The sequence below is a fragment of the Ammospiza nelsoni genome, chromosome 11 (assembly GCF_027579445.1).
Source record: "Ammospiza nelsoni isolate bAmmNel1 chromosome 11, bAmmNel1.pri, whole genome shotgun sequence".
Taxonomy (NCBI): domain Eukaryota; kingdom Metazoa; phylum Chordata; class Aves; order Passeriformes; family Passerellidae; genus Ammospiza; species Ammospiza nelsoni.
This window is the reverse complement of record NC_080643.1, coordinates 13,725,169-13,738,466: the sequence shown is the minus strand read 5'-3', so window position 1 is coordinate 13,738,466 and position 13,298 is coordinate 13,725,169. Positions and strand designations below refer to the sequence as shown.

The 13,298-nt window shown below is 37.0% G+C and overlaps 1 protein-coding gene across 1 annotated transcript in view; it reads left to right on the top strand.

Moving 5' to 3' along the window:
* CACNA1D (calcium voltage-gated channel subunit alpha1 D) overlaps positions 1–13,298 on the top strand; it is a 169,443-nt gene that overhangs the window by 117,036 nt on the left and 39,109 nt on the right. Inside the window, exons 24-32 of the mRNA XM_059480355.1 lie at positions 246–333; positions 808–915; positions 1,083–1,135; positions 1,395–1,541; positions 2,215–2,416; positions 3,541–3,699; positions 4,375–4,485; positions 9,914–9,997; positions 10,328–10,411. Of these exons, the coding sequence (XP_059336338.1) occupies positions 246–333; positions 808–915; positions 1,083–1,135; positions 1,395–1,541; positions 2,215–2,416; positions 3,541–3,699; positions 4,375–4,485; positions 9,914–9,997; positions 10,328–10,411 (1,036 nt within the window). The remainder of the gene's footprint in view (positions 1–245; positions 334–807; positions 916–1,082; positions 1,136–1,394; positions 1,542–2,214; positions 2,417–3,540; positions 3,700–4,374; positions 4,486–9,913; positions 9,998–10,327; positions 10,412–13,298) is intronic.

Genomic DNA, 13,298 nt, shown 5'->3' with positions numbered 1-13,298 from the left:
CTAAGCTGTTAATTCCAAATTTGCTCCAGAAATCAAAATGATTCTTATGGTATTTATGAGGTCAGTACTATTTTCTAATAATAAAGAATCAATAAAGAATAAAGAAAAACATTGTATACGTATCTTATAGTTCTAGTTGGAAGGTTTTTTTTCAAATTTCACATTTCAAGTATTTGCAAGCATGTTGTTATTCTGTAATAAAATCTGTTACCTTAACAGTAACAGTATAATTTTTTTTCTTCTAGATCAAGTGCTATCTCAGTCGTGAAGATTCTCAGAGTTTTAAGAGTCTTGAGGCCTCTAAGGGCAATAAACAGAGCAAAAGGACTTAAGGTGCTTATTTTTATTTTTTAAGTTATATTTCTGTTGGCCTGACCCTTCAGTCCTGCCTCAGGTTAATAATTCTTGCTCAAGAGAAATTGCCTGCAGAAGTTCACAGAGCAAGGACAGAAATCAGTTATTGATTGTTGAACATGTCTGGTGTTGGCCAGCCCAGGCTGTGCCCACAGTTACAGCAGTCTGTGTGTGCAGGAGCTGCCACTGAGCTCATTTGGACTGTGATAAGCCAACCCACCAGTGCATTTCAGTTCTTTATCCATAATGCCTATGTAATTTCTAGTCAGTTGATGTTGATGGGTCTGTGTCAACAAACTTACAGACAAATTTAGAAAACCTGTCAAATTACAGTGTTAGGTATTATGCTGGCAACAGAAAAATAGTAATTTTAAAAAAGAATGCAGAAATGACTTTTATGATATATGGTCTGTGACAAATTACATCGAAACATATTTTGTTCTTTCTTTCCAGCACGTTGTTCAATGTGTCTTTGTGGCTATTAGAACTATTGGTAATATCATGATTGTTACAACTCTGCTGCAGTTCATGTTTGCTTGTATTGGGGTGCAGCTGTTTAAGGTAAGACACTGAGAATTTACAGTCCATAAAGAACAGAAAAGCTGAATTGAATTCTTGGTGGTTTGTTGCTGGGACTGGGCTGGCTCCATCCTGAACCAATCATAGTAAAAAGCTTTTATTTTGCATATTCTGCATTTTGTCATTGCTTTTTCTGTTTTTATGTGTAGGGAAAATTCTACAAGTGCACTGATGAGGCCAAACAGAACCCCGAGGAATGCCGGTGAGGACAGCTTTGCTCTAAGAATGTGCCACATTTTGTTCTGAATTACTTAAACTGTGCATGGGCAGGCATTGTGCATGGGTCAGGCTGTTTAGAGTAGTGTGAATTGGAATTGTCATCTTAATCCCACCAGAAAACACAGGTTAGCAAGGAAATAAAGCCAACATGAGGAGGCAAGGGAGGAAACAGCTTTGAATGGAGCATTGAGTTACCCTGAGGCCAGTTCAGCATTTCACTAATGCCAGTTTCTTTCCCACAGAGGGATTTACATCGTCTATAAGGACGGAGATGTCGATAGTCCCATGGTCAAAGAGAGGGTCTGGCAAAACAGTGATTTCAACTTTGACAATGTCCTGTCTGCTATGATGGCCCTGTTCACAGTGTCCACCTTTGAGGGCTGGCCAGCGTGAGTGGGTTCTCTGTGTTTGCACAGTGTTATTTCCAGAGTCGCATTTTCCAGAGCAATTCACTGTCATTTAACAGACAGTTTTGGGCAATAAAGCAGTTTTAAGTGGTGGTGTAAAAAGGGAGGAAATAAAGAAACCTATCATCCTGAATCTGGGCACTTATCCCATATTTCAGGAAAAATAAGAAAAGGTGAATATTTTGGTATTGTTTGGTTCCCAGTCTTGCTACATTTGCTATAAGGAACTTTTCCTCAGCTCTAATGGAAGTAACAATTCTAGATGCCTATCAGCCTTAAATCAGGCTAATTTGAAAGTTTTAGGCCTTCAAGTAAACTTTTACTAAAAAATTAGACAGCAGTACACTCATAGAAAAATCTAGAAAGAGCTAATTTCTACTCACTATATCCCTAAATGAGAAAATTTTACTTGAGGTAATAAATAAATAAATGAAAAATACAAAAGTTGGGTCATTAACTTAATTCTTTCAGAAAAAAAAAGGAATATAACAAAGTGTGCTGTGATTCTTCTGGTTTCTGTATTCTTGCAAGCACTATCAGTAAATAGAAGAAGATATCAGTGAACATCAGACCATTGCTGAAACCTGTCCTCTCAGTCTGAATACTTTGCTATTTTGATTTCATTGGTAATAAAGATAATTTTTTTTTTTTTCAGGCTGCTCTACAAAGCCATTGATTCAAATGGCGAGAATGTAGGACCTGTATACAACTATAGAGTGGAGATCTCCATCTTTTTCATCATCTATATCATCATTATTGCTTTCTTTATGATGAACATATTTGTTGGTTTTGTGATTGTTACATTCCAAGAACAGGGAGAACAAGAGTACAAGAACTGTGAGCTGGACAAAAATCAGGTTAAAATAAATAATGAATTCTTAAGTTTTGAAAGTAGCCTTTTTTGTTTATGCATGAGGAGCATCCTTTCTGCTTTGGGGCAGAAGAGGGCACCAAACACATAGCTTAGTATTTATTAATTTTTTTACTATCTGGATGTTTATTTAACTGACTATTCAGGCTGTTGTACCTTTCTGTGAGCCCAACCCATGAGTGTTTTTGTTGTGAAAGGTGTCCACTAAGCTTATTGTCTTCCTAGCATCTTGCATTTTGGTGTCACATTAATAAGAATACAGCCAGGTTATCCTGAGGCAGAGATAGGCTTTACACTAAGAACTGTAAAATGGTTTTGTGTTCCAAATAGTCTGAAAGTGTCCAAAGTTCAAGTTTTCAATATATTCCACTTCTCACCCCCATTTATTTAGAAATTCACTGGGGATGTTCAGATTAAAATTGCTAAAATGTGTCTCCATTTACTGTTTAATCCTTTGACGGAGAAACACATAATTTTTTTGGTATTTTTGGCTGACTTCATTTAAAGAAAGCCAAGCATGAGATGTAGCCAGGATTCTTTCTGCACCATGTGCCCCATTAGACAGCACTGTAAGAAATCCTTCAGAGACGAGTAGGAGGCTCAGCCCTGAAGATTCTGGGCACTAGTAGATTATGAGATGAATCCATGATGTTCCTACACATGTTATTTTACTGGGCAATTTAACTGGGCTATTAGAAATAACACCTCCTAAGTATTTATTTTGCTGATTCTAGGAATTTATGCTAGGTGCATTGGTGGTTGACAAGGGAGTAAAGACAAAACATGGTTTAGAGAGGACTTAATAGTCTTGCTATGTACTATATCCATACATACCATAATATATTAGTGCATAAAGGCAAAACCCTCCAGAATTTCCATGAGCATTATTTGATTTTTGCATGTGGCTGAGTAGTGGATATGGTTAGACAGAGTTGTAAATAATCAAGTAAGGAGTGGTGAGCCCCTTCTGCTTAATAATAAAAGGCCCTAAATCAAGTAGACAGGCTGGTTTTGACAGTTACATTTAACAATTTTCACTTAATGATTGTGTTCCCAGTTGATGATCTGCTGGGTTTTAGTCTGACAGTTTTTGCTGTATTTGCTTTCCAGAGGCAGTGTGTAGAGTATGCCCTGAAGGCTCGTCCTCTCCGCAGATATATCCCAAAAAATCCTTACCAGTACAAGTTCTGGTATGTGGTGAATTCTACTGGATTTGAATACATCATGTTTGTCCTCATCATGCTGAACACCCTTTGCTTGGCTATGCAGGTAAAGCAGAAACTTTCTTGAAGCTGTTGGCATAAATTGAGGGGAAGGGTATGGGAAGTATAATGCCTTTAAATTATGGCAACCTGTATTTTTTTATGAAGTAGAATTTTAAAGAACTTCTGATTACAGTAGTTTTCTGTGACATGTTCTAGTTGTCTCTTTCTTTCTCTAGTATTTCAGATTTTAGTAAGAAAAAACATGGTTTGAATTCAGTTTACAAAATCATTCTGCTTTTTTCAGTATAGTTGCATAGACTGTCCTCTTAAAAATATACCTCCTACACACTGTGTTATTTTGTGACTACCATGCTTCAGGCTCTCTAAGCAGGTGTGACACAAGCCTGTGTAATTTTAAAACCTTGCATATAAAACTTGGGCAAATGTTGTTATCTAATACTTCTATTTTGAGGGAACAAGTTTTCTCTGGAGATTCCCTTAGGATGTTGAGGAATGACAGTTTTGTTCTGCTCTGTGCCTAAACAGAATGAATTTGAACAATTCCATGCTTGACCAGGGATACTCAGCTAATCTTTCATGTATATAAATCTGCTTCACAAATTTTACTAGAAAATGTTTTTCTAGGCTGATTTTTTGTCAACTTTGTCTTAGGCTGCCTTGCTTTAAGTTCACATTTTAAAGCCTTTACTTTTGTAAGTGTTTTATTTTTCATTCACAGCACTATGGACAGTCTAAGCTATTTAATGATGCCATGGACATTATGAATATGGTTTTCACAGGAGTGTTCACTGTTGAAATGGTTTTGAAACTGATTGCATTCAAACCCAAGGTAAGTTTAAGATATGCTTTAATTAGGTCATCACCACAGGAATTAAGTATGATGAGTTTCACACTTGTATATTACTCAAATAACAAAAAGAAATAACATTTCCCACCTTTATCTATCAGAGAAATTATAATAGAAATGTAACTCCAGGAAATGAAATGCAGATATCAGAAAAAAATCTAACGAAGTGGTTGATGAGATCTGGAATATTTTGACGTAATAAAAATGTCCCTTTCTAAATCAGATAAATAATTTCCTGTTAGAAGCATTACCACATCTCCTGTTCTGGGTACTACATTCATTACTTGACACTAATTTAATCTCCAGTAAAGACCTGTATCCAATATAATTTCCCATTCTAAAATGTAAAATAATTTCTTTACTTTATAAAATACAGCCAAGTATTACAAACATACACATAAATAATTTACATATGCAATATCCTTTTTAGATTTTTATGTTTTCAGTTATATATACATAATATTTGGTAGAAGGGCCCACACTGAGCGGTTGGTTCCTTATTTTAAAGGGACACTGTCAATATGAATGATGCAGGCACATTTTTAAAATAGATTTGCAAGAGAAACTGGTAACTATAATCGAAAAAAAGATAAAACTGTCCTGTGACAGCTAATGCAGCCTCTTTTTTCAGTTCTAATACTGCATTAATGAAGTGCAGAAGTTAATGATGAACAAACAGACTAAATTTGTTTTTAGTACAATGAAATTAATGTTTACTCTGGGCTATGTAAATGAGTAAAAACGTGCTCACTTGCTACACTTGGAATTTGAGAAAAGCCAGATGAGCCATTTGAGGTTTACTGCTCTCACCACCCAAGGCTGGTACTTTTCCTTTCCCATTGCCCTCGTTTTCAGGCAGCCAGGATCCGTGCCCAGGGGCTGGCAGAGCTGTGCCCTGTGCTGGGGTGCAGCAGCCCTGGCTCTGTGCAGCCCATCCCTGCTCTGAGCCAGGCAGTTCTGCGCTCCCAGCACGGCCGCCCGCAGCTCAGGCTGCAGCAGCTGACTTGCAAAACTATTTATTCAGCTTGTATTAGTACTGAGATAGGCTGTGCAGCCTGAGCTGCTTGGTTTAAAGCCAGCTTAATTTGCCTGCAGAGGTGAAGCAGTGATCCATCTCTAGAGATCGGGTGTTGAGATGTGAACTGTGGAGTTCGGGGTGAATGTTTGCCCGCTCTCCCGTGGTCTCGCTCTGCACTGTCCAGTCCATTGTACTCTTCTAATGAACTTATTTGTATTTTTGTGTCAGCTATCTTATTTAAATGCTAAGGGTTTCACATAAAAAATAGCACCATTTGAGGCCCCAGAGGAGATAGCTCAGCTGTGTGGACCACAGTGTCATGAGTATGCTGGTTGTGTTTCCTGATCTGTATTTCCTGTTCTATATCCTTGTTTTGCACAGAGGACTTTGCTGCATTTTATCATCTGCTTTTTGAAAGAAGATTGTGAATCCTTGTATGGTTCTCCATGCACTTGTGACTGTAGTCAGAAATAGCAGCTAATGCCAAACACAGTGGTCTGATCATGAGTGTACAAATCACAGTGCTCCATTTGTACTGTGGGCTTCCTACTTGTTAGCAAATGCAATGTGTTAAAACTGGTCTCTAAGACTCTGTACAATTTGAGCTTTAATTCTGTTGCAACATGCTTTCTATCTGACTGGATGCTTTCCCTGTGAGACATCCCTGGATCTGAACCCTGAGAGTTTGAAAGGCAGACACTGCCAGTGGCAAGGTCTCCTTTCCTGAATTTCGGTCCCCCATAGGTGCAGAACACCTTAAACTTTTTAATTAGCAGGACAAGTTTTAAAGACCATGATGATAATCAGACTTTTGGAAGAGACTAATGAGCAGGAAGGAGTAAAGTATATTTAAGGTTGTTCCTGTTATTCTTTGGAGCTTGTAACCTTTAAAATTATCAGATACTCTTCAACAAAACCTATTGGCAACACATATTACATAGTTCATTAATAATCAAAAATCAGATAGCAGCCTTAAGCAGCATTTTAATGTCTTTAATCTAAATTTCAAAATAGATGCATGTTTAAAACAGCAATTAATTGCTTTAACTCATATTAAAGTTTAATAATAGTAGGAACAATCTGATACCAAACTTAATGCTTTGCTTCAGGATCCATGAGGAAAGACTGATAAATTTTTTCTATGTCTGTGTCACTGGTGGGTGGGTTTCTTAGGTCAGTCTGACCAGAATAAAGTTTTATTTATTAATTTTGTGCCTTTAAAAAGTTATTTCAGAGATGTTCAAAGCATCAGATAAAAACTCCATTTAACTCTGTAAAAATAAGAATAGATAAAAACCTGTTAACTTTTATCTCATCTGCTTGACAGTGTCCCCTTAATATGCAGACAAAAGGCCTGTGAAAACGGTGATCTTTTGGTTTTGCTGGTCATATAAACTTAAGGCTACTATAAATTATTGATGCTCTTCCTATGATATTGTGTTGTGTAAAACCAAGGCACTGCAGGCTGCCTTGCAGCTCTGAAATGCATAAAACCTGGAGAAGTGCTCAATAGCAAAGGTGATGCTGAGTGTCTGGCACACTTGACTGGGAGATTGGATCACACAAGGCTTTGCAGAATGAGGCCCTAAATTTTCCAAGAGAGTACTAAAAGAACTAAAATATTTATGTGGTAGATGTCTGGAAACATATTTTGTTGCTAATTCTCTATGCCTACCTATTCCCCAGGATTTGTGATTTTGTCCTTCAGCATTTGTCAATGAGCAAATTTTTCATAATATAAGCTAAAAGAACAGGTCTTTTTCCTCACATTTGCTAAAATCTGTTACTCAGCATGGTTCAGTGCCATTCAAAACAAAATACAGCTTTGGAATCAAAAATAATCCATCCACACAGACCGTATGTACAGCCTCCTGGTAGCCAGTTGTTGCTTAAACTTGTAATGATTTTCCATGTCGTTTTACATCAGATTTTTGTAAGAAAAAAGGAAAGATGGCTAGTAAGTGAATTGATCTTGGGTCCTTGCAGTGGTGAAAACAACTTATTTGCATGATGTTTATTTGCTGTGACTTGTCCATTCCTCCCTTTTCCAAAACCATCTTTATTTTCTCTTAGTTTTTTGTTTATTTGTATGCTTTTGCTTTACATATTAGTTTGAACAATATTTGTCTATACTGATGGAAAAGGTTTCACAAAATTAAGAAATAAATGTGTAAATTATTTTAGCTGTGAAGTGTTTTAGCTGTATTGAATCAAAATGTGACTTTTTTATTTCAGTGCTTTATCTTGTAGCATGTCTAGTGAAATAACTTTTTCTATAGCTGAAATTATCCTTTATTTGGAGAACCTTTTTTGGTTCCGTTTGTAGAGGAAGATGGATAGCACAGCTCAGGATTGTGCTGATTATGTGTTTGCTGTTTGCCAATAGTCTCTTATTTTGTTTATCTGTAGATAAAAATACTGCTATTCTAAAATCAAGGAAGGTACTTAGAAATAAGGAATGCAAATGATCAGGAAGAACATGAGGAGAGCAGCTCCCTTTCATTGGTTGGCAGCTGCTAATCTCATTAGGATTATAAAATTCAATATTGCTGGGATGGTTCAGTGTGATTCTCAGCAAAGCTTTGGGAATTTCTTGTTCCCATGAGCAGGAGGAGTAAGGAGGGAGCAGCAGGGAATTGTGCAAGAGCTCTTTGGAGTGGAGGCATTTCTTCAGGAGGCCAAATCCAAGAGCACTGGCTTTTGCCCCAAAACTGGAATTGGTGGTTGATCCCAAAGAACCAGAGAAGTGCAGAGAGTTGTGGAGATAATACTCTGATCTGTTTTCCTCTTTCAGCCCCTTCCTTAGACAAAGGAATGGTGGCAGCAATTTGAGTTTTAAAAGAGTAGAATTAGAAACATAATGAGCCTTTCCTGACCCTGCTTCCTCTCCAAGAATGTGGAGCTGTTGTCTACTGAAGCAGCTCTCTCATAGTCTCCAAGAGGAAATTTCCACTCAAAATAATCCTTTTTGCAAATATTAATGCACTCAGGTGCATTACTTTAAACTGTGAAATTACTATAAATTCTAACAGTTCAAAACCTTGAGAAAAATATCATTCCAATTCTAAAATTGATTTTGGAACCGATTTTTCTTTACTCTGCTAACAACTCATGTAATAACTTAAACTACTCAGCTAAAACATTATCTTAGAGCAAACAGTGTAATAAAAAGTGACTAGATAAAAGGTTAGATTAGCACATATGTAATTTTAAAATTCTTGCTAAATGTATTATTTTAGAGCTTCAATAGTGGCTGAAAATTTAGTATTTGGAAATTAATTACCAAGAAATGTACATGTACAAAATGTACATTCCAGCTTTTCTCATGTAATGCGCATTCCTTAGTCACGGTAGACTGATACTTTAATACATTTGAATGAGGTAAAGGACAAGTTCAATAACTTTTGCAGTTCTGGATTTCTATAATAAGTAAGAAAAAACCACATGCTGCAGAAACCTCTGGTCTCCATATTTATCTTAACAATTGTAATACATTTTGATTTGTTCCACACTGGAACCTACCTGGAGGATTCTTCTGAAGAACCTCTGCTCAAATATGCTGTTTTATGCCCACAGTCAGCTAATTGCATTTTAGACCTTTATATCCCTTTGCAGCCATGTCCCAGGACCACACATGTGGGGAATATATTTAAAGGCATACAACATCAGAAGAGTGGTGAAGCAATTGATTGAAAATGAGTTTTCAGACACTGGACTGGCCGCACCAACCAAAAGCATTAAGAAATTGTTCAGGTTGCTGACTTCACTGGCTACAGAATCACCCTCTGACTGCAAATGTGGAATGAGTTCCTATATTAGACCTAGTTTATGAATAGAAGATTAAGTCAGTTCTCTAATCTTTATGCACAGTTTCACATTAATAACTGTGCATGCTTAGCCAGTGATGAGACGTGACCCTTTGAATATTTTTACCAACCACTTAGATAAGACTATCACAAAATCCTTGATGATAAGGAGGTTTAAATTGGCTTGATCTTGCAGAAATATAATGAAAGGGGCCTTGTTGTCCTCGTTAGGGTATTTATGTTAGAATTTTTCAGCCTTGCTAGAAGCCCAAAGCCAATTTTGGATGATGGCTTGCTTGCCAACATCGTGCTTACCTGATGATGTGTTCTGCATGTGTAGAGTGTGTGTGTGTGTCTGTGTGTGTGTCTGTACATGTATATATATATTTATATATATACACACACATGCACATCTATGTTGCTTTTCCTTCAGTAGGCAATATTGTTTGGTTTTTGTTTTGTTTTCTCATTAGACCACAGGTTTTGTTTAACTAATTTCTGTTTATGCAAAACTAAACAGAAGTATGCAAATATTTGACATTTCATGTGTAATCACAAACGTTTGCACCCTGCCTGCTCTGTTCAGGGCTATTTTAGTGATGCCTGGAATACGTTTGACTCCCTCATCGTTATTGGCAGCATAGTAGACGTCGTTCTCAGTGAAGCTGATGTGAGTATATCCCAGCTTACTTTCCCCAGTCCCTACTTCTCTTTCTCTGTCTCCCCACTATTTCCATCATCTGGACAAGTCACAGATTTTGATCTGATGTTTCTAAAGTTTTGAGTACAGACCAGTCATAGGTCAATTATGTTGATATGGGAAATAAATAGCCTTTTTCTTCTACCAATCTTTTTTAGCTATGAAAGGGAAAGTTTAGATTGTATAGTGGTACATCAGAGAAGCCTAGAGTGTTTCTGTGTTATAACACTGTCCTTTTCTTCTCTTTTTCTGTTTGTGTTTTTCTCTTGCTCTCTTTCTGCTGAATGCTTGTCCTAACAGCACTATTTCACTGATGCATGGAACACTTTTGATGCCTTAATTGTTGTTGGTAGCGTCGTTGATATTGCTATAACAGAAGTTAATGTAAGTAGCAACTGTTCATGCACTAAATAGTAATTGCTGTCATCAAGAAATACAGAAAATGTAAACTTAATCCCAAAAAAGTCCTTTTTTTAAAAGTATGTTTAAGCCTGGAATCAAAGACCAAAACACTGATACAGATGTTTGTATAAGCTGCTGTTATTTATTTATGTACTTGTATAGTTGCACACAGCACAGTGAGACAATAAAAATTGTTTTTCTATATATGCACAGAAAATATTTAGAAAAAGAGATTTAAGCTTATGTTTCTATCTTACTTGAAGCCCATTGCTTTTTGTAGTTAATGTGACCAAAATAATTCAAGATTCTGTAAGTTTTCAGTGGCTTGGTTTAACAAATGATGATTTATTTTTCTGTGAGAGGTTTGGGTTTGGAGGCCGTTCATATCTCATGAGGTTGCACATAGAAAGTCAGGCTTTCCATGCTGTGGAAAATAGAATGTTTAATTTTCCCCAGTCCTTTTGCTTTTCATATCCTGCAGTAAATGCTTGGAAGTTTGAATTACTCTTAAAGTACTTGGAAAACTCTTTTACCAGAATTTTGTCTGATGACCATTGCACATTATAGGTGTTTGGGCAACAGATTCACCTTGAAGTTGCTTCCTGGTCTTGTGTTAAACTGTGAGAATCTCATGACTGACTGACTTTTGGAAAGAAAATGGAAGAGTGATGAGAGAACATGGGAGCAGGATAACTTTATCCTGACCTTTACATTTAAGACTGATTTTTCTCAGTTCTGTGGGGATGGATCTTCCTGTGAACTGAAGGAACCTGAGCTGACAGGGAGGGTCAGTCAGCCCAGAACTGCAGTGTCCCTTTGAGACTTTTCTTTAAGAATAATTATTCTTCATGGAGTTCATTTGTAAAAGCTGCATCTGATTGATTTTGATTGTTTTTTCCCCTCTGTTTTGTTTACCTTAGGGTTTTTATTTCCCCAGAAAAGTTTTGTATTTAGACTTAGAGCTCAAATATTTGCAATTTACCCACGATTTCCGTTTCACAGTAGTACTGGTGTAGGTGAGCACAGTGTTTGAGGAGAGTAAAACCACCAATCATTTAGAACAGCTTTCCCTCATAACTGCAGAAGGTATTTGACTGTGAGGAGGTTGAGGGGTAGCTCAGAGGTGCTTCCATGGCCAAAGCAGATGTGTCTGTATTCAGCAGTGTTAATTGGACAGCACTCCTTGTAACTCTCACTGAGCTGTCAGCTGTGAAGAACACTGGGATTTAGCAACTCCCACAGCTGTCTTGGAAATATTCTGGAGCCCAAGTAATAATGTCCAAGATAAGTGCACACCACAGTCAACAACCAGCACTGCCATTTCTTAGTTTTCATGTTATTCTCACAAGAGAAAAAATGCTCATCTTTGATTTCTTTTACTTTTGCACAGCAGACTCTCTGTGTACTAAGCATTGTCTGTTCCTGGTCTTGCCACTTTTCTGTGCTTTGTTTGTGCAAGTCAAGACTGTATTATGGTTTCTATATATTTCTGGCCTTGATTTCCCATTTTCAACATGAAGCATTTAATGTTGCAGAGTTTCCAGGGAAATTTCTTAGATTTTTACTTTCATTGTTTTGATTCTACTGAACTATTCCTACTTGAGTAGTTGAGTGTAAATTTCTGTCATCCAAATCCAGTATTTCAGAATATTTTCCTCAGTATTTTTTCAGCAGTCCGAATTGTGCCATTCCACCTGTATTTGTTATCTAAGGCTGGCAGTGATCCTGGGAAAGCTACATCTCTGTTGAAATGCTAATGAGACTTTGTTTCCTATGGGATTTTGGAAATAAAGAAACAGCACCTGTGAAAATTCCTGCAATAGAAACTTCTTGAGCTGAGGAAGCTCAGCCTTGTTTGAGGGCTGATTTGGAGCAGGGTAAATCACCAGCATTGACAGAAAACCAGATCTTGTCACAGCTCTAATTGTAGGGGCAGAACCATCTAGATTGAGCAGTGCAAGGGAGATGTGAGTGTGAATATTTCACGTCCTCAGTTCCTGTGCTGTGGAAACAGCTCAGCTTCATCCTGACAGTGCACCTGGGGATGCTCAGGTCCTGTGCAAGGGCCAGTGAGCTCTTCTAGCCCTCAACAAGTTTGCATCTGACCCAGTTTTTACAGGAGAATGGATTGGACTGTCTAGGTTACACACTGCCTTGATTTCACTATTAAATACTGGAAAATAAATGTCATCTCTTTTATTTAGTTAGATTTTTCCAACCTTTTACAAGAATATATATGCTTCCCTGAGGCTGATTCTTCTGATCCAGTGGCCTCCCATTCTCATGTGATCCAGGGAATTACTGTAGTTTGAATATTTTTGGTGCCTGTGGAATTCAGTCTTTAATGTATTAAGCAATTTACAGGATTGCTCAGCATTCCCAAGGACTGGATCAGTGACCAACTCAAGAAATCAACCACCTCAGAGTAACATATATTTTGGAAATAAAATGTTATCTGTGATTATCTTTTAAATTTAGTCTTTCATTTAATATCCCTTTCTTCAACCTCCTTCTTTTTTGAACCTAATTGGTTTTCATGTTCATTTTATTTTTAGAAATTATTAGAGGCAAGTATATATAAGTAAATATACATGTGGTATAGCAATAAAAAAATTAATATCACTACTAAAACCTATATAATTACTCCTGGGGTCTGTGGCCTTTTGTTTTCAGAAACTTTCACATGTCATGCAAGATCTTGTGTGGTCATAGAAATGGTTCTTTTTCAATTAAAAATGCAGAGTAATGATTGACAGACACAAAGTGTGGTCAGTGCAGTCTGGGAGAGGGGGTATATAACTTAGAAATGAATTGGAAATAAAATCTGAATAAATAAGTTGTTAAAAGGAAATAACATACAAGTTTCAAT